We start from the raw sequence: 23,633 nt of genomic DNA, 5'->3' as shown, positions 1-23,633 counted from the left end.
AGATTTTATTTGGTCCCATGTCTGTTGATTGACTACTATGCATGGCTGATTTCTGATATGCTTGCTGTTGGCTCCGTTTATGTTCCTACCCTCTTAATTTTGTTGTCTAGCATGAGGTGCAGGCTTGGTTCTCATAGTTGCTTGCTTGCACTATGGTGGAATCAAAATGAGCAGATAACACAGGTAAAAATGGGAGGGAAAGGAGTCTTGGTGGGAATACGGGCTCAAGGGGCAGGGGCATCGGGGAGGCTTAAATATACCATGTCATTTTTTCCCCCTAAATCCCAGAAAACAGCTGCAGGTGGAGAATGGGATGGATTTCAAGAATTCTCCATGGAGGCGGGGGTTCACACAGGGGCCAGCTGGGTGATGAAATCCACTGAGAGGTCAGATGTGTGCTCATGTTCAGTGAAGACTTCAGAAATTTCAGGGACTTTCAAAACTGGCCCTGGAGGGAGGCAGATCTCTTGACTGGGAAGGACTCACACATGATGGTTCTGAGACCCAGGGGCCTCAACCAGGAGGGGAAATGAGGATCCAGACTCTTCCAGTTCTGTTTTGGGAAACAGTCTAAGAGAAGTATCTCTTCTAAATTTACAGAGATGTAGGACATTCAGAATAGGAGCAAATCTTACCCTTTCCAGGGGCACTTTAAGCTATAAAGTGCAGAAGTCCTACGTCCATTGTCTTTCTAAAGGTCCTTTATTTGCATAGATGTGTGTCAGCTCCTCACAGTTCCAGGAATTAGAGCAATTTGCATAAGTGCCACCTAAAAGGCAAGATGTTTATTTGGGCTCTAACTTCCCCCGCTTATCCCTTGACTTCTTCCACCTCCCAAGCTGCCTATAAGTGAGCCTGAAAGTCTCACATTAGATACTCCTGAATTCCCAGCCCTATTTGTCACCAGCTGGACCTAGAGGGCCAGCATAATCAGCTTCTTCACCGAGCTTGGCACGTCCCCACATGGGTCTAGCTATAGTCATACAGTGCCGAGGCAGCTGCAAAAATGAAAGGTCAAAAGAAAAATGAATATCTGAACTCTTCCTATCCAAAGAAAGGAAATAAACGTCTGGGTTCCAAAAGAGTGTGATGATCCTCAAATTCTGTAATGCCAAACCGTGTGCAAGGGAACTGCACAGGGCATTGAGGAAGGAGGGGTGTTGGAAATGTAAAGTGAAAGCATGAGATGCCATTTCACACCCACTAAAGTGGGTGTTGCAAATACAAAATCTGACAACATCCTCCTTGATGTAGAGGAGCTGCGACTCTCCTTCCCTGCTTGTGGGAGTGCAAAATGATTTAAGCACTTTGGAAAATGCTTTGACCTTATTTTTATGAGGTTCAATGTTTATTCTATGACTCAGCAATCACATTTCTAGGTATTTACCAAAGAGAGATTTATATCAGCTTTATTCACAATAGCCCCAAACTAGAAAGAGCGCAAATGTCCACCAGCAGGAAAATTGATAAACACATTCTTGTATATTCGTGCAATGGAGTACTACTTAGGAAGAGAAAAGAATAAACTACTGATACGTGCAATGACACTGAGAAACCTCAAAAATTGTGTTAAGCAAAGCAAGACAGATGTAAACGGATACCTATTGTATAATTTCTTTTATATCAAGTTCAATAACAGATTCTAAGCTAGGGTGATAGAGATCAGACCAGTGGTGGTTTATGGAAATGAAGATGAACTGAAAGAAGGAACGAGCAAATGTTCTATGATTAGTTCGTTCTGTAATTTTGTAGGAGTGGTAGTTTCTCAAAGGTACACATATATGACAAATCATCAAGTTGCACACTTAAGACCTATGCATTTCACTGCATGTAAAGGGTTTTTATTTAAACCCACAATAAAGGAGGGCAGGAGTCCAAGAGGGGAAAGGAAATCTGTAAAGGATGCTTTTTGAAAAGTTGTTTCATCAATGGATACTCATCCTCCCTTCACTGGGAAGGTATGGTGTGTTATCCATTAGCCCCAGGCTGAGTAAATGGGGCTTCAAGACAGGTTGTTCGCAAAGCTTTGAAAAACGTTCTTGCAGGTGGGAAGCACAGATAACTGGTACATGCCTTGAGAATCTAGGTATCCTGGATGAGACGTGAGAAGTGTTGACTTTTCTTGGGTGAGGGAGGGATGTGTTTCCATTGACCAAATGTGGGTTCTTATCTAAAAGAGAGAGCAAATAGGGCATTATCATGGGTCCTGCTTAGCAGAGTTGCCTGCAAGGGTGAGAAGACCTCCACAGAAAGAGGCTGGAGTTGTTCTGAGCATGCTCTGTGGTGGGAAAGGCAGTGAAAACTACCCATCTAATAGTGATGTGTTTGCTGGAGTCAGGACAGCTGCATGAATGAACAGTTCATGAAAGCGCCCAAGGGAAAACAGTGCAGGGCTGCTCAGGTGCCTGGCCTGCCAGGAATACCAGCTTTAACCATCTACTAGGACTGGAGAATTTGGCACCATCCATATAAATACCCCTTTCTCTTTCCTTTCCTCACTGTTTGTTTCATCCTCTTTGACTCTGTTGGGCCAACAGGAGAAAGCGTCCAGCTAGTAGGAGAGGGGAAAACAGGGATCACCCTCTTCCCCAGACTGAGTTTCCATCCTGGAGCATTCATGAATTGAGGAGGAGGGAAGATTTACTGTTAAGACAGTTTAGACGTTTGTGGGAGGGACATTTCAATTTACTAAAATGAGGCTTTAAAAAAAACATAAGCAGAAAACGTTTTTTTTCCCTATCATCTTGAGAATGATAGGAAAGGTCTTGTCTCCCTCCCTTCCCACCCCTTCTCCCACTGCCAGTGAACACTCAGGGCCAAGGGAAGATCCAGATCTTGAATAAAATCCAAAGAGTCAATAAAGGCAAATAGAAAGTTGCATTTTGATCACAATCCACATGGATTACCTGTATTTCCAACTGACTACTAAGCATGCCCAACTACATTTCTATATTCCATGATTTGTTCAGATGACACCGTCTCTCACTCTGCCATTGGAGGCAGGACACAGAAGTTACCCTCAATGTTACCTTCTGGGTGGTCTGCATCCCATCAGTTCTCAACCCCCATCACTTCTAGCCCTTGTGCCCCCTCTTAGTCATTTTTATTGCCATTGCCTTGGCCTCAGCTCAGGCTTTATCTCTTCTGTGATGGACTAAACTAGAGACTCCTAAGGGGTCTCCTTAATGATCTGGTTTCCTGGATTTTGACAGCAAAATAAAAAGTCTGGGTTGGAGTAGAGAGAACAATGTCCACTTTTAAATTTGTATTTTTTTTGAGATAGGGTCTTTCTATTTGCCCAGGTTGGCTTGGAACTCCTGGGCTCAAGGTATTCTCCCACTTCAGCCTCCTGAGTAGCTGGGATTATAAGCACAAGCCACTGCACCCAGCTAACGTCTTTTTTTAAAAACACACAACAGTTTCTGCCATGTCCTGGTTCAAATCCGTCTAAAGTTCACTGTGATTCTGCTTATCTCTTAACTAATTTCCTGCTATTTACCTACCCATATCCAATACTAGTCTCAGTGAACCACCTTACAAAATCCCCAAAGGAGCAGCCTGTGGAATATTTCCATGTTCTTTCATAGTCCCTTCTCTGTGCCTTAGTGTTTTTCCTTAGCTGGACTATTTCCTTCTCCTCCCCATCCTCTGCATTCTTTACATACATCTCTAACTCAAGGCTCAACAGCCTTGTCTGTTTCATGTCTTTATCTTCACCCTTTTTTTGCGTGTGTGAGCTCCTTATTAGTTTTGAAGCCCAACTGCTACCTGGCATATAGTGAACACTCATCAAATGTTCATTTAATTGATAATTTAATGAAAGAGTAATTGATAATTCTTTTCCTTCTAAACCCTAATACTGGATTCCCATCTCAGGATCTGGGAGAATACAGCAACTTAATATGCTAATGAATTCATCAGTAAACGCTTCCTGAGCTCTTGTTTTGTGTCAAACACTTTCCCAGGCAATGGAGATAAGTTGAGAACAAGACGAAGTTCAAAGCCTTAGTTGGAGGAGACAAACACATAAATGACAAAGATTATTTCAGGAAGTGATAGTGTTACAAGAATGGAATAGCGGGTTAGTGAGGATTGAGGTGATGGCAGTGTGGGCTACTATATCCAGAATGGGAAGGGAAGGTCCCTTGGCCCATTTCAGCTGATATCTGAAAGATGGAAAAGAAATAATACGGACAACTCTGATGAAAGGGTGGTTAAGTCATGAAATTAAGAAGTACAAAGGCCCTGAAATAGCAAAGAGTTTGAGAGATTGAGAATGAGAAAGAAGGCAGAGGGGCGGGGCATCCAGAATAAGGAGAGTAGTGGCAACAGGTGAAGTCATGGAATTAGGCAAGGGCTAGATTGTGTTGGGCAATAGCCAGCAAATCTTTTCTGTAAAGGGGCCAGCTAGTAAATATTTTGGGCTTTGCTGGCTCTGTTTCAATGACTCAACTCTGCCATGGAGCAGAAAAGCACATAGACAATCAGTAGACTAATGAATATGACTTTGTTCCAATAAAACTTTATTTGCAACAATAGGAGGTGAGCCAGATTTGTTTGATACACGGGCTGTGGTTGGCCAACCACTGGAGTAGTGCCGTTGAATCCCATGGTAAGGAATTTGGATTTTATTCCAAGGATAGGTAGTCATTCAGAGGTTTTGAACAGTGAGTGTCGTGTGGTCAGATTTTACTTTGAAGAGGTTCCTGTAACATAATTTATAACCTAAGAATTGTCTTTCTCCATTTATCATTCCTTTCCCATTATGAACTCTATTTCTAATTTTCCTTTGAAAACTGAGAGGATGGGGGAGCCTCTGGTAGTTGCCTATGCTGTTTACTAGTCACCTGACCTTAGGTCAATTGCTTAATCCCTCTGAGCCTCAGTTTCCTTCTTTATAAAACTGTCATAAGAACACCTGTCTCAAAGGGTTATTAAACGGATTACAGGAGATCATGTATATAAAACATCTGTCACAGTGGCTTCCAAAATAAGGGCTCAATATTGCAAATCCCTTTGCCATTTTTTTTCCATTGGGCCTGTACATGTCATACTTCAGTCAAAGCAGGAGGACATGTAAAATTTGGGTCAAAATATCAATTGCACAATTGTAGGATAGGTAAGAAATTGCTTAACATAACATAACTGGGTGACTTGGCTGCTATAAGAGCTAATATGATTTTAATTTAATAGAAACATGATTTCCCATGACAAGAATGATGAATGTATTTGTATTCTATGTTAGCCAAGTATTTGGAGTCCTGGAAAATATTCTGAGTGCACTCATTTGAGAATACTAGCAAGTGAAGTACATTCAAAGAAAGTTGTCAGATATAAAGGGTTTGGGAATGCTATCATATGTAAAATGTATTGGAAGTGTTTAGATTGGGAAAAGAAGACTAAAAGGAGACTTTAAAACTGCACACATAGTTGAAAGGAGGTCATTTTGAAGAAAGAGAAGACACACTGTTCTGGTGTGGAGGGGAGCCACCTTGGACCATTGGATGGAAACTGCAGAGATAAGATTTTTCCACAATTAAAGATCTCCATGGTAGAAGTGAACTCTCAATCCATGCAAGTATTCTGGAAGCAATGGAGGAGTATATAATAGCTGGGATAATGTACAAGAGATTTTTGCAATGCAAGCACGAATAAATTAAAAGACCTTTCTTCATACCTTCCTCATTTCTGATTCCTTCCCATTTCTGCAGGGCACATTAACCAAATCTCTAGAGATCGAAAGACCCTTTGGATACTAGGATTTTTTTCTCCTGGGGTCTCTGCTAAAAAGAGGATTGCGAGACCCATGAATCCATGGTTCATTAAGAGGTAGAGAGAGTAATAGGGGGCTATAGGTAGGTGGGTCAGAGGGGGAGGAGGGAGATGCTAAGGTAAAAATAGAGTGGGTTTCCTTTATGTAAATGGAGTCAATTTTATGTCACTGAAAAATAGATGAAGATTAGGAGAAGAAAAATGAGCTCAGGAAGTTCTCACCAAAACCATTTCCAAATCCATCAATTCCTCCTTCCCTGTGCCTATTCTCCCAGTTGGCCCTAATGAGTTGCATTTTTTTCCCCCATGGCATGCAAACAAGGGAAGACCAGGAAGTACTATTTATTTTTGTGTGTCTCCTCTTCATGAAAATGTAAGAACCATGAGGGCAGTCTTTCTTGTTCATGGTTGCATCCTAATCAAATGTTTACGGAAAGAATGAGGAGTGGGACTCATTCTAGAGTGGAATATGACAGCAGGGAATAACGGTGATTGCATGAAGCTCAATATCCCGAATGCTCAAGGGACATGTCTAATAACAGCTTCAAGGACATATAGCCCCAAATTTAGTGTGGTTATTTTCTGAGATTACCTGGCCTATGTTGTATCTGCTCAAAAAAGAATGATCCTCCAGAAATTCCGAGTAAAATAGTTCTGGTCTGTGCACGGTGGAAAAGGAATAGCTCAGTCAGCGCCCAGCAAAGTTTTTAGCTGTTGGAGTTGAGGGGAGATTCTGAGAAAATGCAGGGGAGAGGTGGCAAAGAAAGAAAAAAAGGGATGAATAGGAAGAGGGAAGAGAAAGAATAGGAGGGCAGGTCATTATGTGTCTTGTGTGCATTTAACCTCTCTTATGCCCACAAGTGAATGTCATTTGAGAAGTGAAAATTCCTTTGACTCTCAGGAAAACTAAGGACAAGTGGTAGAATGTTTAGAGTGTTACTGCAGAAATCCCAGTGTGCTCTTTAGCAGAGCCATCATGGTCATGGATATGATGGAAGGTAGGTATTTGCTGAGCACCTACTGTGTGTCAGGCACTGTTAAGAACGGAAAGAAAAGTATCTTGCTATGTTCTATGGCAGCCTCTAATGCTGCAGTTTACTGGCCAATAGGTGTGGTCGGGGCAGATCCAGCTTTTGTGGGGCATAACGCTTATGCATTTTTTTTTAAGGCGAAGTTCTTTAAGAAAAAGAATTTAAATGAAAAAAATTCAAGAATAAGTCTAGAGTCTTAAAAGGAGCCTGTGCTTTTGAGAAGTGCTGAAGTTTGAGCTTTGTTTCGTAGTAAATCCATCTCTGGCCGTAGTGATAGTTCATCAATTACTTTAATTACTTTAATTAAAAAATGCCACCATGCTGCCTCAAAAACATTCAGTTAGGAAATCAGGGAAGGAAAGGGATAGGATGGAGTTGAAGTGGGAAAGTCAAACAGCTCAAGTGAATCCACATGGCTCTATTTTAATAATAGAGCAAAAGGCTGATTCCAAAAAGGGTTTATTTTTATTCCCTTTTGCTAAAAATTCCAGTTTTGTTAAAATGGTTAGAAAAAAAGAGGTTTTATTTTAAGTGCAAACAAACAAACAACCCTGGATCTATCCACAAGCTCTTTCTAGCGTGGGGGACTCGCCTAGGTTTCTAGTCAATGTGTTTCTGTTGCCAGGGTGATAAACTCCGTGCTTCTGGATTTAGACTATAAATTCCTCCAAAATATTTTATAATCTGGCGATATTGGGCTTTGACTAGATCTGATGGATATGGGGGTGAGTGGGTTTCTGAGGAAGTCCCTCCCAGCACTCCTGTGTGTTGTGTTTGTGTATCAGAGCCACTCAGGGAGCTTATGAAAAACTCTTTTTCCTGGATATTACTCCCAGAAATTCTAATGCAGAGGGATTGCTGTACAGAGCAGGAGACTCCAATGCAGTCAATTTCCAGATTGCTCCTGGCTTAACAACCTGCTATCCGTAGGAGGAATTATAAACATACTCAGCAAAAGGGGAAACTGAGGCACAGGAAAGCAAAACAACTTGCCTCAGGTCCCTTAAGTTTATGTACGAACAGAACATTTCGGCTTCAAGAAGTCCTGGCAAAGGCCACAAACTGGGAAAAAGAGCCTAATTCTAGAAGAGAGAACAGTCCAGCAAACACACAGATTTGCTAGGAAAGGGGGTGATCACAGTGGAATGGTGTGTGTTGATTTTAATAGACAAAGGGATTAGGACGACTAAGGTAGACAAGAATTAGTGAACACCACAGAGACTTTTTAAAAGGACTTTGTGAGTGTTGGCAAGAGGAAAAAAAAAAAAATAGAGATTTTGTAAGAACAGAGGGCCTCAGCGCATGGGAGGCTACAAACAAGGAACAGAATTTGATGTCTGAAAGGGGAGGGATTTGCACAGTCCCTCGCAGATCACAGGCCCTCAATCAATGTTTGTCGAAGGAATTTGCAAAGGAGGCCGAGTACTAATGTTGCCTCGATTTGATAACTACCATTTTCCTGGTTGCCATGTTTCTGGTGTGGGATGTCAGCCAGGAATCCAATAAGCAGAAACAGACAATGTGAGGTAACGGCAGCCAGAGAGGTTGGACTCTGGTGAAGACTGTCAGAGACACAGGCCCAGTAGTAAAACCAGCCTGAGGGGGTGAAGGTGGCTGACTCCTTAAGACACCTCTTCAATCAGCTGGGGTGTAGGGGTGGGGGTGGGCAGGTGTGCCCATGTGAGGGTGGGAGGGAAGGAGTGATTTAATCTATTTAATGAAAAATGACCTGAACGTTTCTCTGAACCTGGAAACTCCCCATCTAAATGGGGCCAAGGAAAACAGGATTAGGTCTTATTTCTTCTACGATGGCTTTGCGTCTGCTTACAATGAGTTAAACTGGAGGAAACAGAAAAATCATCCCCTTTCATTGTCTCTGCAGAGAAATCGGGAAGGCTCTGAATCATTTAATGGGTTAATATGACAGACTTCCCTCTGGCTCGCTGTAGACATTGTTTTTCTCCAGCTTCCTTTGCTTTTTAAATGGACACTCCATTTCTTGGATATGTGTTCGTAGCAACAGAAAGTTTTCGATATTAAAACGAGAGAAGCAAGTCACCCCTCTGGCATTCTGTCTCCTGACAATCTCCTGATTTCAGGTCTAATATTCCCTCTGACCTCCACAAGGGACAGCTTTTGCCCTGAAGCATGAGGTCGTGAAAACCACAACAAACGTTTTGCCAGAGTGGGCAACTGCTGACATGTAATTTTCTGTGTGACCTATTGGAGTGGTAAGATTATTCTGCCTAGATTTTTGGAGATACCCAGTCTTTTCCTCCGCGCGTTTTCTAGGATTGCCAAAGGAGCACTTAAAAAAACCGAAAACATCACATCAATCAGCACTTTTGTCTTTTATGCTCAAATTTGCCAAATCATCCAACAGGAGAACTGTGTGAATAAATCCACAGGGCCATTTTATTTTTAATGCAATGTATATTTATTGTAAACAATAATATACAAAAAAAAAAAGAAAAAAGGAAAGGTAAGTTTCACAGAGAGAACAAAAGGTTTGGGGGTGGGAGGGAAACAAGTGAAACAAACAAAACAGGAACACAAACCAAAGCTTACCTAAAGACAAAATATGATTTAAATGCCAGGATTCTTAAGTTACAGAAATATCTTTTTTAAAAGATCTGCTTTTATACAGAAATTGAAGGATGCCATATTATGAGTGCTTTAAGATTTTATTCTACTGACTTCTAAAACTGTTAATATATCTTTTTTTAAATAAAAAAAAGTTTGCTGTCTTTTTTAAAAAGCAATCCTCAAACTCTCCAGCCACAGCAGTAATTAAGATTAAGGTCTGTCAGTGGGCTGATCCCCTCCAGGTTAGCCTCCTTCACTCCAAGAGAAGATGCAGAATATCGATGACACATGCTTGCATTGTTTTGTGTCAACACATACACACACACACACACACACACACACACACACACACACAATATAGGGCAGCCCAAAGGTCTGTGGCAGAAAACACTGCAAATGACTCAGTGATACACTACATTTGCAATCTCTCATTTGTACATAAAGAGAAACAAGTTTCCAGTTTGTTTTCAACAAAAACAACAAAGAAAAAAAAGGGACGGACAAAAAGGCATTTATACAAATCTAGGATGAGGAATCCAAAGAAACTTGTTTTTAATAATAAAAAAAAAAGATTAAAGAGATAAATAAAAAAAAAAAACTGGTTACAGTTAAGAACATAATTTAACAACAGATGACCATACCCTTTGAGGAAGTTTCCAACAACCTATTTTAAAGAAGGTAAAATTAAAAAAAAAGAAAGGAAGTTTTTTTTTTTTTTTAATTAAAACCTCTCCTTACAAAATAAATAATTTTAGCATGTGGAATGTCTTGAAGGTTAACTGCTGGTGTTCAGAGAGGCACAGGTGACAGAGCGAGAGCAGGCATCTGCCTTCCACATGGGGCCCAGGCAGGCAACCAGGGGACTGTGGCTCGGGCAATTATTGGCTGCTGAAACATTCCCAGAACAGATTTCGTCTCCTTTGCTTGCCTTTTACCTCTTTCTTAAGACTGCAGTGAAGAAGCCAAGGCAGGAGAATGTACTAAACGAGAGCACAAGTATTTCCCAGCAGCATGGATTTAAGGCTCAAGGTGTTTTTCTCTTGTGTAAAAAATATATATACGATAAAGCTTACCAAATGCTTCTCTAGACTATTGTTTACTCCCATAATTGCAAAATAAGGCCTTTATTTTTCTTTTTAAGGCAGCTCCTCCTTGAATCGGAAAGCCTGAGAATTAAGCAAAGCTAACCCCCAAAACTGATCACATAACACAATTTTTTAAAAATGTTAATACAACAGGCTTTTTTTTTTGTAAGACAAAACAGATCTGTACAAAAATACTCTGTTTGCAAGAAAAGCTAGGGCACACTTTTCAACTAAAGAGTAGTTTAGCTGTTGGAAAAATAAGAGCATTTAATTTTATCTAAAATATGTATAAATCCCCTCAAAATGGTAATGAATCATACACAGTACATACTAAAAATATTTAAAATAGAGAATATTCCTCACAGAGGACTTCTTTCTTTAATTACTGCTAAAAAATAATTACAAAGTCAAAGAAGGCAGAGAGATTGAGCACACCGATCCCAACGATTCTCCATCATCCTCCGCGCTTGCTCTCAAGAGGGTTTCAAAAGTCCAGTTTCTCGTCGATTTCGCTGGTCCATTTAGCCACGGTTTGGCCTGGCCATTGATTCGCCACAAGTGGGTAATGCGCTTGGATAGGTCACGTTTCTGTCTTGGAAATCTGGGTACGAGTTGCCTTTAGCTTACATGTCTTTAAGGAAGAAGAAGAAGAAAAAAAAACAAACAAAAAAGAAAAAAAACAAATGTCCAAAGGGAATTCTGGCTGGTCCTCTCTCTCTTCGGTTTTGTTTAGGATCATCTCGGCCATCTTCGCCCTTTGTGGGAGGCCTCCTCAAGGTCGGGTGAGCTGTGTGTAGACGGGTTGTTCCCAGTGCTGGGGGCTGTGGGTCTGAGGGATAGAAGGGACCCCGGAGGTGTCGGCGATGGGGGTGTACATGGGGCGCTGGGCGGGGTTCATGTAGGTGAAGGTGGAGTAGAGGCCGGTGCCCTGGCCCGCCGCGTGGCTGTAGTAGGAGCTGGAGTTCTGGTGGTCGGTGTAGTCGTACTGCGAGCGGGTGATGGGCGGGTAGGAGGGGCTGTAGTGCGGCAGGCTGAAGGGGCTGTAGGCGATCTGCTGGGGCGAGTGCTGCTGCTCGCTATAGTGGCTGGGGCTCAGCTGCTCCGTCTTGATGTGCGTTCGCTGGGACTGGCCTGGCTCGCTGCTCAGAGCGGTCAGCGTGTGCGCCTGCGGCTGCTGCGGGGGCGCGGCCGGCTGCTGTGGGGGCGCGGCCTGTGGCTGGGGGGGCGCCTGCGGGGCCGGCGGGGCCTGCGGGGGCTGCTGCGGGGGCGGCGGCGGTGGCGCCTGCTGCTTGGACATCCACACGTGGCCTGCGCCCGCCGGGGTGGCCGCGGTGCTGCTGATGCCATAGCTGCCCGTGTAGGTGACCTGGCCGTGCGTGGCCGGCACCCCCGGGTGGCCATTGGGCGGCAGGTACTGGTCAAACTCGTTGACGTCGAAGGTCTCTATGTTGGAGATGACGTCGCTGCTCAGCTCGCCGATGTCCACGTCGCGGAAGTCGATGGGGGGCTGTCTGCCCCCCTCGGGTAGGGGGCGCCCCTCTCGCTTCAGGTCAGCCTTGCCCGGCTGCACGTCGGTTTTGGGGGTGGTGGGTGGGGTCGGCGGGCCCTGGGATTGACCTGCGGACGATAAAAGAACAAGCACGGGAAAGTCAACACGGGCTGCGCAGACGCCCTGGTCTCAGGCACCCTCCCTCGCTGCGACAGGGCAATAAGGGCCCGCACCCGCGCGGGAGGCGCGCTGCACAGGAGATAAGTCGCCCAATGATTAACCCGCCAGTACACACTGGACAGCCCCCTTTTATCAGGTGAGGGTCTGGGGCCTGGAGGGTCCGGAAGACCAAATTGCTACTTGTAGAAGAGCCCTGTGTGTGCTTTTGGGGTGGGGTGCAAAGGGAAGAAAGGGGGAGGTCTTGTAGGGCTGTAAGGGCATTTTACCTCCCAATAAAGAAAAAACAAAACACGAATCTCTTCGGATGCTGGGATTGAGGGGTGTGTTTGTGTGTGTGTACGCGCGCCTGTGTCTGTCTGGGTGCCTCTTAGGCTCTGGGTGGAGAGGGAAGTGGGACAGGCGCAAAGGGTGGCGTGTCCCTCCCGAGAAGCGTCAAGTCTCTACGAAGAATCTCCCAGGTAGAGGGCAGGGGGTGGTGTGTCCCGCGGGGCCGAGGGGCGACTCACCCGAGTGCTCGCCGGGGGAGTGCACCTCGCTCATGCCAGAGGAGGAGTGCGGCGAGTCGGCCTGCAGCGCCTTGAAGATGGCGTTGGGGGAGATGTGCGTCTGCTCCGTGGCCTCCTCGGCCTCCGCCTGCCCGTTCTTCACCGACTTCCTCCGCCGGGGCTGGTACTTGTAATCCGGATGGTCCTTCTTGTGCTGCACGCGCAGCCGCTCCGCCTCCTCCACGAAGGGCCGCTTCTCGCTCTCGTTCAGAAGTCTGCGCGGGGCGGGGCGGGGGGCATAGAGAAAACGAGGGAGGGGGGTCAGTGAAACCCGCCGAACTGTCAGGTCCCTGGGGAGCAGGCGGCGATCAGGACCACTCGGCTTCCTTTGCCGGCAACCCCATCTTCCCTCCTCCCTCCAACCACAGCTCATAACTTTTCTTAAAAAAAAAAAATAAATAAATAAGTTCTTGCAGTCCGACCTGAGCGGTCACTCCCCGCCCCCTCCCGCCCCTTCCCTTCTATTTCTATTTTGGAAACGCTGGAGATGAAAACAACTCCTGCTGCTGCCCCCTAAACGCCTTTGCTGCTGGAGTTATCGCCCCCAACCCAACACCTTCTAAAAACATTCCCCCAAATTAAGCTGTAAGAAACTCCCCAATTCTCACCCCCCCATACTCCCACCTATTTCAAGCAGCCTCCCTCCTCCCCCTCACAATTCCTGCCAAGGGTCTCCTCCAACCTCAGTTTCTCCCCTGCCCCCTCCATGGGTGTAGGGGACTGCAAGACAGAGTGCAGTTTTAAGGGGCGGGGTGGGGGGAGGCAAACTTCACTCCCCCCACCCCCGCCCCGATTGAGCTTCCAGGCGACCATAGAGCAGGCTGGCAGCCCCTCCTTCCATCTCCCAGTCTCCCACCAGCCTTCGCCCATCCTCCGGCTACCTCCTCCTCCCCTTCCACTTACCACCCCCTCCTCCTCGTCCCCGAGAGCAAAGCCAGAACTTTGTCAAACTCTGAGCCCCAGTTACACCCCGTTCCTACTCCCAGCCCGATCCAGTCGGCTCCCGGAATGGCAACTCCTGGGCGCTAGGAGGCGGGGCGGGAAAAGCCAGCCCGGGCCAGCACCCCCGCAGCCGCGATGCCCACCCTGCCGCGCCACCCCCACCAGGCACCCGTACCTCCAGAGCTTGCCCAGCGTCTTGCTGAGCTCGGCGTTGTGCAAGTGCGGGTACTGGTCCGCGAGCTTCCTGCGCGCCGCCTGCGCCCACACCATGAAGGCGTTCATGGGCCGCTTGACGTGCGGCTTGTTCTTGCTGGAGCCATTGACGCGCACCGGCATGGGCACCAGCGTCCAGTCGTAGCCCTTGAGCACCTGGCTGACCGCCTCGCGGATGCACACAGGGAACTTGTCCTCCTCGCTCTCCTTCTTCAGGTCGGGCTCACCCTTGGGGAACGTGTTCTCCTGGGGCCGCGTGTTCTCGGTGTCGGAGCCGGAGCCCGATGGGCAGGGCGAGCCCGCGGAGTCCTCGGACATGGTGGGGCTGGGGGCGCCGGACAGGCCCTTCTCCTGCTCGTCGGTCATCTTCATGAAGGGGTCCAGGAGATTCATACGCGGGCCCGGGGCAGGGGGCGGGTGGCTGGGAAAGGCGAGAAGCCGCAGCGGCTCGGGGACTCGAGGCGCGGGCTCCTCTCCCCTAGGCTGCCCGGACGCGGAGCGAGCAACTCCCAGGGAGGCTGGCACGTCGGCCGGCTGCGGCGGCGGGCACTTAGGAGGGCGCGGGGTGGCCAGTCCGCAGCTGCCCGCTCCAAGTGGGGGAAAGCGAATTGGAGAGGAGGAGGGGAGGAAAAAGAGCAAAAGTAGGGCACTTGCACCCCTTTTCTTCTCCTCCTGCAAAGAAGTTTCCGGGGTTGAAACTGGCGAGTCTCCGCGCCACTAAAGTTTCCAGTCAGTTTCGAGCTCCGCTCTCGGCTCTCCAACTCCCAGCCCAGGGTCTCCTCAATAAATACCCGCCTCACCTTAGAGACTTCGGCCAATCACAGCGCGGCAGTCCCAGGGTTGGCAGGAAGCTGATTGGACCCGATTTTGGAGGAGGGAGAAGGATTGTGGCACTGGGCTGGGTGACGAGACGGGAGGGGAGGAGAGGGGAGGGGAGCGCAGCCAAAGGGTGGATGGTGGGGTAGTGGGGGCTGGGGGGGGGGATGCTGCGGGGAAGGCGGGGGACCCGGGACTTCAAGTGTGTAAGTTTGTCGTACTCTCGGAATGCCAGAGTTTTAGTGCCTTCTCTGCGCGAATCTTTGGGTGTGCGTGTGTGCAAGTGTGTGTGTCTAGACTGGGATCTATCCCCAGTAGATCCGACATTTCTTTTCACTGCTCTCTCCGCGGCACCGGGAACTTAGCTGGAGTTTGCAGTATTCGAAAGGCAGCCGATCCTTAATGCGTAGCCGAGTTTGCGCGCCTGGAGCCTGCCTGCCTGCCTGCAAAAGTGCTTAGAAATAGTCTTTTGAAGCAAATGTTTTGGTGACTCAACGCCCGCTGTTCCTCCGAAATAATCCATATAAATAGATTAACATGCTCAGGTTCGCCGGGGCTGGTGCGGCTGGTCAGGTTTCGGCTGAGCTTTTGCAAAGGGAGTCAATGGAAAGAAGCGCTAAGTCCCCAAGAAGGCTGGAAGCGGCGGCCTTGGCGATGCCGCAGGAGCCCAGTGCTCTCGGGGCCGCCCCGCGCCACACCGACCTTGAACTCTGACAAGTCCTCCTCCGGCCCCCTCTACCCCCCGACCCCGCCGACGCTCCTTAGTAACGGGGCTACTGCGCTGACGTTTTGGTCTTTGCTTCCTGGCCGAGTCAAAAACGTCAGCCGAGTCCCCCCTGTCTGGGGAGAATGTGCAGACTGCTCTGGCTTTGAGAGATCGAAGTTTGCCAGTGCGGCCGTCCGGAGCCGCGAGGCCCGGGCCGGTCACTTGGTTTGTAAAAGGCCAAAAAACAGATGGGCACCACCGCAGACAAAACGCTCCACTTTGGCGGAGTCGTGGTGCTTGCCTGCTTTTCCTGGCATTTACTAAACACCTGAAGGGGTGAAGTGCCTGCGCTTCTGACTCTAGTCCGGGCGGTTGAGACCTTCATGCAGTTGGGAGTTCTGGGGGAGGCATTGGTAGTGTCTCTGATGTATTTTAAGTGTGATTTGAGCACAACCTTTGTGCTTACACGAAATGCTTAGTGCCAGGTTGGGTAAGTGCGGAGCTATCTGCTCTGGGACAGAAGAAAAATCTTGGTCGCTTGCGGGTTCCGGGCTTTTATAATCTCAAATAAACGCACAACATTGGAAAACTCTTAATTTTAAACTCCCCCTCCGCTTTTTGGGCTCTTGCAAAAATTTGCCTCTCATTAAATTATTTTTACGGTGAATCGGCCCACATCATATGAAAAACTTTTTATTTTCCTTTCTAATGTGCGAAGTGAGAACACTATCGCAAGATCCAAATCAATGTCCTTCTGGAAGAATTTTTAAAAATCTTGTTTTCTCTCATTTTCTTCGGAAGAAGCCCGACTCTTCTTACAGGAAATGGAACTTCATAAGGTAGTAAGTTACAGCCTTGTTCAACAGTATTTTTTTTTTTTTTTTTTAAACGAAGTTAACTTCTTCAAATGGGATGTTTCGGGTGCCCTATAGCTCCTTTACAAATTTAAGAGATCTGCACACAATAGCTAGCTTTGTATTCATAGCTCTGTGATTAGTTTCAGAAAGTGTAGGAAAAGCATCGTCCTTTCCTAAGAGAAAAAAGTCTGCATCGTGTGGACCCATTTCTGCGTCCTGGGTAGAAAGGCATTGTGTGTACAGTATAACTGTGTAATTTTCAGACACCTGATTCAGGAGACTCGGAGACCATCGGGCAGACATTTTAGCCAGGTCGTTTGTACTTAGTTGTGTTTTATTGTAATTACCAAGTTTGCTGGGATAAAGTCACTGAAGAGGGCTGTGACTTCATGATATTTTGGAATATTTCGCTAAATATTTGTCAAGATATATATGTATATGCATAAATATATTTTTAATGCAACTATGCAATACGATACTAATATATAGACTTTCATATCATAAACGACGGTGCTTTATATATTTCCCGTTGGTTTGATGCAAGCATTTTTGAATTTTCTATCTTCTTGAAAACTTATAATCAACAGGCGACTGAAAAATGGTCTGCAGTTTTCATCTGTATCCAGAGAGGGCGCCAAAAGCCCAGAAACTGTCTCCGACTCCGAGAACCAGGGAGAATTTGGATGGTGGTGGCTGGGGGTGGTGTGTTCCACTCAATCTGGACTGCTTTGCTGCTGAGATTTATATTTGCAGGAATTCCTACGCGATATTCCCTCCTGTCCGGATCCACCTCTGCGCAGCTCAGAGATATAACTTATATCTATAGAGAACCGGGTTAAAAGAGAGCGCTCGAGATGCCAGACGTTTCTATTCCACACCAGAATTTGGGGACTGAGGCCAGGAGAAGGCCCCTGTCCCCCAGGTGCCAAGTGTTGCCACGGTCAGGCCAAGTCTAGTGAGTGGCGCCGTCAATTCGCGCGAGTGGATCGGTCCTGCATTTCTTCAGGGGCCTCCTGGTGTCCACTCCCCTTTCCCCATTCAGGGGGTCCATTCGCTTCGTGGTGCCTTTCTCAGGTCGCCCCGATCCCTCCTCCCTGACCCAGGAAGACGCGCGCAGTCCCCGACCAGAGGACCTCAGACACAGGTAGAGGGAAAGGAACCCCGCCCCTGATGTTCACGTTACAGATCTGGAAACTGAGGCTGTTGACCCAGTGTCAGCCAGAGCGTTTTGCCAGGAGCCAAACGAGCCAGGGTCCTCCAACTGAGGCGGCAAGGGAGGGGAAGGGCGCAGGTCAAGAGGCAGGAGACGGAGGGCGAGTCTCCACGTTCGGGACGTGCTTTCGGATACCCGCTCTGGAGCAAGCGCCGCGAGGTCTGCGCCGGGAGCGGAGACACGGAGGTGCGAGTGGTTCCCCAGGGAAGTCCTCGGGAAACCGAGGTCTGGGAACTCCCCGCCTTCCCCCTCTTGCACGTCCAGGGCCGGCGCCGGGCTCAATTTCCCCAGCGGGGGCCGCCAATCTCTCCTCCGGGTCTATGCGGGAGCTGAGACCCGAGCCTAGATTTGCTGGCCCTGGGCGAGTTTCGCGCAAACGCGCAGTGCTCAGGATAGGGGTGTGGGATGCGAGCGGATGGGCTTCCTTTCATCTGAGGAATTAAGGACCACAACCTCCCTATCCAAACTTCCTTAGCAAAAATGGGGATGGTGTTTAAATCCGTTTTCAGTAGGGACGCCTCTGTCCTTAGGAAAATTTGGTGCGGTGAGCGGCGTCCCCCAAGGATCTCAGCCCCGGGCAGTGTTTTCATTAGAGGTGATGGGAGAAGGGGATGCCCCTTCTCCATTCCAGTTCCTTGAGCCAGGTCCCTTGCAGGCAAACGACTCCAATCCCTGGGTGGACAGGTCCCCGTGTCCCGGGCTCCCCAGCCACTCCTGTAATTAGTACTTTTCGAGGGGCTTGGAGAGTGTTTATCGTTCGCTCTTCATGCCGGACACGAGTTCCTTTTGGAAGGGAGCGGCAGGTAAGCCAGTCTCAGGACTGGCGCTGGGCTGGACAGCAACAGCTAAAGGAAAATAGAAAGGACCAAATAGCGTCGTAGGTGCGCAATAAATATCTGTTGACTGACTGAATAGATGTGGCCTCTGGACGTGTTGCCCGAGTGAGTGCCTATCCCATCCCAGCTGCCAGACCTCCCAGCTACAGTTCTGAACACGCGATGAATGCACATTCCTGCGAGTGTATTTCTCCCCACGCGGGAGTCCTACTTTGGGAAGCTATCCGACATGGGCCACCCAGGGCTGTGGAACATCGACCCGGCTAAAACTGCAGACCAAGAGGGGTGTTTCAGCTTTCTTCCCTTTTCTGTTTTCTCAAAAAAAAAAAAAAGAAGAAGAAGAAGAAGAAGAAAAAAGATGAGGTGGACGGGAGGTGTCAGGTGAGGGGGCGCGAACCCCTGGTGACCTGGCCGGGTCTGGGGTCTGGTGGGTATAACACAAAAGGGTGCCCCAGGGGTACGGACTGAGCCCAAGCCAGAGACCGGAGGAGCTAGCTCTTCGTGGAGCTGCGGAGCCAGGAGGGAAAAAGGAGAGGTGGGAGTGGAAGGCCCCAGTCCCAAAGGGAGTGTGCTCTTTTTTCGTTCTGGGTTTTCCGAAAATATCTGTCCTTAGCGGTGGCACCCGGGAGCCGTGCGTCCTGCGGATTCCCTCAACTCACCCCTAGAACGCCCTGCAGAAAATTTCCTGGGCCAGATCTTCCCCCTAACGCCCACCCCCACTCTTTTAAAAAGTCTTTTAGGCAGTTTTAGCTGAAGGTGATTTTGCCTTGGTGATTTAAAAATAAAGATAGAATAAGCGCTCCACGCAGCGGTGCCTCCTTTGCGACACACTCGGCGGCCGGGACCACTTCAGCCCCAGGAGCTTCCTCCGCACCAGCACCTGCTCCTCCCCCTTGATCACCTTTCACTTTAGGGGTATTCAGTCCCAGATAGAACGGTTTTGTGGGGTTTCCCTAGGGGATGGCAGGCTCCGTAGCGATGATATCATCTCAGCCTGGAGGGATTCTAACCAGCGCTTCCCTCCAAGATAGCCCATTCGGTGGGTGATCATTCCGGATCTTAATCAGCGAAAATGTCCCCATAAAACCACGGAAAAAGAGGGCATGTTTGTATGATACAATTTCGAAGGTAACGGTCAGAGTTAAAGACCCATTATCTTGTCTTCCCCACAATCCTTTCCTGTCTCAGCAGGACCTGGGAAGTCCCGGGCAGAACGCATCTCCCGGGCTCCTGCAAGCTACAGCTTCACCCAGCTTCGTGAGGGCTCTGCTTTGGTTGTGGAGCAGCGTGAGGGACTCTTGGGGGCCAAATCTGCTGCCCAGTGGCTGGAGTTCCGAACTCCGGGGAAGAGTGTGTCCTGTTTCAAGGGCCTCCCCCGGAAAGGCTAAGGTCATGAGGTCAGACACCAACTTTTGGGCTTCCGTGAGAGTGAAGCCTCCGATGGTCCTCGGAGCTGTGACATCACAAAAAGTGCTTGGGATAGACGGACCCAGGGCTTTGTTAAACAGCCCGGGGGCTTCGAGGAGGAGTGGGGGCCCGAAGCAACTCAGGGACCGTTTCCTGCTTTGTCATTGTTTATTTCAAATTAATTTCATGGTGCCTGCCGCTCAGTGCAAGGCTGCAGGAGAGACAGGCTGCCCTCGGGGTCTCTCCTAGCCTGGAAAAGCAGATCAGGGATTTTTGAGAAAGCAGAGATTTTTGTTTTTTTCACTTGTTTTTTCCCCCTCTCTATGCCATCTTTCTCCCAAAGGCCCTTTCTCTCACTGATGTAAAAGGAAGAAGTGGAATAGTTAATGTCTTCTCTTTCTGTCCTCAGCCTTTTGTTTCATGGATGCTTTGTGAAATGTGGACTGGTGTAGGAGAGAAGGACAGTAATTTTGGACCCTCCCCCCTTCCAAATCATTAAGACCCAGAAAATATGACAGTGTTCGTGTCACTATCTTTAGGACAAAATGTGTTTAGCTCCATGGGAGAGGGCAGTTTGTTTGCTTTCACAGAGTTCTAGGAGTGGAATCTGTTACTTTTTCTTCCCTAGTTTCCAGGTTGGCTAAAATGTGAGGGAAGTGCTGATAAAACACAGCCAGAAGGCATCAACTGTGTTACAGAAACTGCTCCCCTTCGGGGTCCCCCTAAAGCTTGCAAAATTGTCAGCTTTCATTGGCAAAAGAAGATTTTTTGTCTCATCTGCCTTAATATCCACAGGCAAAACAGACAGATAAATAGTTACCAGTATAATTTAGCAGTAGGGTCACTGCAGATTCAAGTATGTAGGCATTTAAACCCTCCCCTAAATATTCATTTTCTTGGAGCAGTAGAGAAATCTTATAGGTTGAGATGTTCTCCTCAACAGCCAGGAGAAAAGGTGGTGTCAGACCCTGACTGAGGGGTTGCTACCATGCCTGGAAGGTATGCTTTCTGCCATATGATTGGACAGAAACGCAGAGTGGGTCTGCTCAGATATTCTTCCAAGGCCTTCACTCTACCCAACACCTCCAAGGTCCGCTTCTCCCCAGGGACCCGGCTCTAAAGTTTCCAGAGGGAGCTCCCAATAGAGCATTAGTTCGAACCCCAACTATATTAAGTATATGCGGTATTCTCGGCAGCAAATCAGGCAGTTGCAGGTGCCTGCAAATTTGCCAAGCATGGACAAACACGAGGCTCGGCAGGGACTAGGGGAATGGGGTTGCTACATCCAAGTGTTTCTAGGACTCCAGATGACAGAGTAGAGTTCTGGGTAGAGGAAGTACAACGCAATAGAGACATCATGTCCTTTCCATCCTGGCTTTCCCTGTCATTTGTCATGTCTCTCCCATTTAGCCCAACGTCAAATCATTCTCATTTGTAAATAAATCAATTCAGTGAATATTGCTTGAGGGCTGACTATGTGCCCAAACATCTGAATGAGGCAAGATTTGGTCTCTGCTATTGTCTCCAGGTCTGGTTTCCATCAGAATCCAACCTCTGTCCACATGAACTCTGCTCTGCCCTCTGGGCTCATAATGTTCTGAGACTCTTGCTGCCTCTTTGACAGATTCCCCCTTTAGTTCCCCTCGACAACTCACAGATCACAGAAAACTGCCTCCTATCCTTGCGGCTCCATCAGAGCACTTTGGAGACTGGTAAAGCACAGTAAGGAGTGACACCCCAAGCTCCCGGCTTGGTGGCAGACTCTGTTCCATCTCTTTCAGCCCTGCTGATGCCATGGGCTCTGTGACTGGGCCATCTTCTTTCCCCGCCCTCACCCCTTCTTGGTCCAAGCCCAGAAATGCCTTGTAGTGTGTGGTACGCTTCACTCTCTCTTTGGGGGACATCTGCCAACCAGCACAGTGGTGATGACAGTTTCCAGATGATTTTCCAGGAGCAAAGAAATGTTCTGGGGGAGGAGAGAGTGGCGTTGGCCAAACACTGAGTGGGCTGAACATTGTGGTTCCGGAAGAGGCCCAGGGAGGTGGAGTTTCATGAGGCTCAAAGATTTCTTTTTCCCCTTTAGTTTCTGCCTACAGCAAAAGTCACTAATTGCTTTGTATTTTCCTGGCACTTAAATGGTTCTCTGGTTTCTGACTCTCCTCCAAGAACTTTGGTTTGAGGAAAGCAGGGGTTCAGGGTGTTATCAGCGGGGGGCATTTGCCTCTAAGCTCACCTTCCTCAGCTCAGCTAGGCCCCAGGCCTACTTCAGCCAACTCTTGGGTTATGATAGGATCATCAGCCAGGAGGACTGCACAGTGTGGGCAGAGGATAGAATACCAACTCACCTATTCCCTTCTCCTGTCTCTGGGATTTGCCACTCCAGCTTCACTTCTGCTCGAAGCATTTTGATATTTAGTCAGGCAAACTGGAAAGTGCTAGTCAAGTTGTTTTGGAAACTTAAAGAATGGGATCAGGCCGGGCACCGCAGTGGTTCACACTGGTAATCTCAGCACTTTGGGAAGCCGAGGTGGGCGAATCACCTGTGGTCAAATGTTTGAGACCAGCCTGGCCAACATGGTGAAACCTCGTCTCTACTAAAAATACAAAAATTAGTCAGGTGTGGTGGCAGGCCCCTGTAATCCCAGCTACCCAGGAGGCTGAGGCAGGAGAATTGCTTGAACCCGGGAGGTGGAGGTTGCAGCGGGCTGAGGTCCTGCCAGTGCACTCCAGCCTGGGTGACAGAGTGAGACTCTGTCTCAAAATAAAGAAAAGAAAAGAATGGGTTCAGAGAAAAGATTCAGTTCTCTGTTGATTCTGAAAAGTCTTGGATTTATATGCTGGCTTATACCTCATCTTTGCTTTCCTGTTTCATATACCAGGAAGACCTTTTTTGCAACTCTTTCAGTCCTTTTTTTGCAACTCGCCTTTTCAGGGAAAGGTGTCTCTCCCAGATAAAAGCTGTCTGCACCTATCTTACCTTGGGAATGATGTGAGACTTATTCAGACTATGGAGTAAATGACTTCTAAGGCTTCATAAGTTCTCAGTCTAAGAGGCAGTGAGACTTAAGTAAGGGGTTGAGATCCAGTTTACATGCTAACCCCTCTGTGAAGATTTGAGGACTCCCCACGAAAAGCTACTGGCTCCCATCTCTGTGTTCTTATAACATTTTGTTCAGGCCTCTATTGCGCTGCAGTCTTTGTGCATACATGGTCCATCACTGAAATGGGATCTCTTTGAGGACAAGCACATGTGTTATCCTCTCTCTATCCTCAGACTGTGCGCCACATAGACTCTGCTGAATGAATGTTCACGTAGGAAATGAATGCTAAAATATAGCCAAAGCAACGAATACCTAATGGTAGGATTTCAGCCATCGGGCACACAGTGGGACATCTTGATCACTTAGATAAAATGTCCTTATGGCGTCCTTTGAAATGTGTCTGGCTCCTTATGCCACTTACAAGGAAATCTGTCCTTGTCTTGGCACCTTCTTAAAAATTTTCTGTTCTCTGACTTTTTTTTTTTTTTGGTGAGGGTTTCATTTCCATCTCTCAGGCTAGAGTGCAATGATGTGATTTCAGCTCACTGCAACTATGACTTCTTGAGCTTACGTAATCCTCCCACTTCAACCTCCAGAGTAGCTGGACAGATGCACACCACTATACCCTGCTAATTCTCCGTATTTTTAGTAGAGATGGGGTCTCACTATGTTGCCCAGGCTGGTCCCGAACACCTAGGCTCAAGTGATCCTCCCGCCTGGGCTTCCCAAAGTGTTAGGATTATAGGGGTGAGCCACCGTACCCGGCCTTGACTTCCTTCTGTAAGAAAGAGTGTTGTAAACCTCCTTTGGAGAATTTTTGGAGTGATAGATATATAGCTTTCAGACTGCAGTCTTTATACATTTCTGGCCTGAATTTATAGGTTTTAAGAAAACAAACCACCAACTGAAATTAT

General features: G+C 47.7%; 1 protein-coding gene across 1 annotated transcript; it reads right to left on the bottom strand.

The window, feature by feature from the left end:
* Positions 1-9,216: 9,216 nt before the first annotated feature.
* SOX9 (SRY-box transcription factor 9) lies at positions 9,217-14,602 on the bottom strand. Its single transcript, XM_035301651.3, has 3 exons — positions 13,806-14,602; positions 12,650-12,903; positions 9,217-12,091 (listed from the first exon to the last, which is right to left on the bottom strand). Exons 1-3 carry the CDS (start codon positions 14,234-14,236, stop codon positions 11,247-11,249), a joined length of 1,530 nt encoding a protein of 509 aa, XP_035157542.1. The 5' UTR covers positions 14,237-14,602; the 3' UTR covers positions 9,217-11,246.
* Between the last annotated feature and the right edge of the window lie 9,031 nt (positions 14,603-23,633).

The sequence above is a fragment of the Callithrix jacchus genome, chromosome 5 (assembly GCF_049354715.1).
Source record: "Callithrix jacchus isolate 240 chromosome 5, calJac240_pri, whole genome shotgun sequence".
NCBI classification, from domain to species: Eukaryota; Metazoa; Chordata; class Mammalia; order Primates; family Cebidae; genus Callithrix; species Callithrix jacchus.
This window is presented reverse-complemented; position numbering and strand designations above follow the sequence as displayed.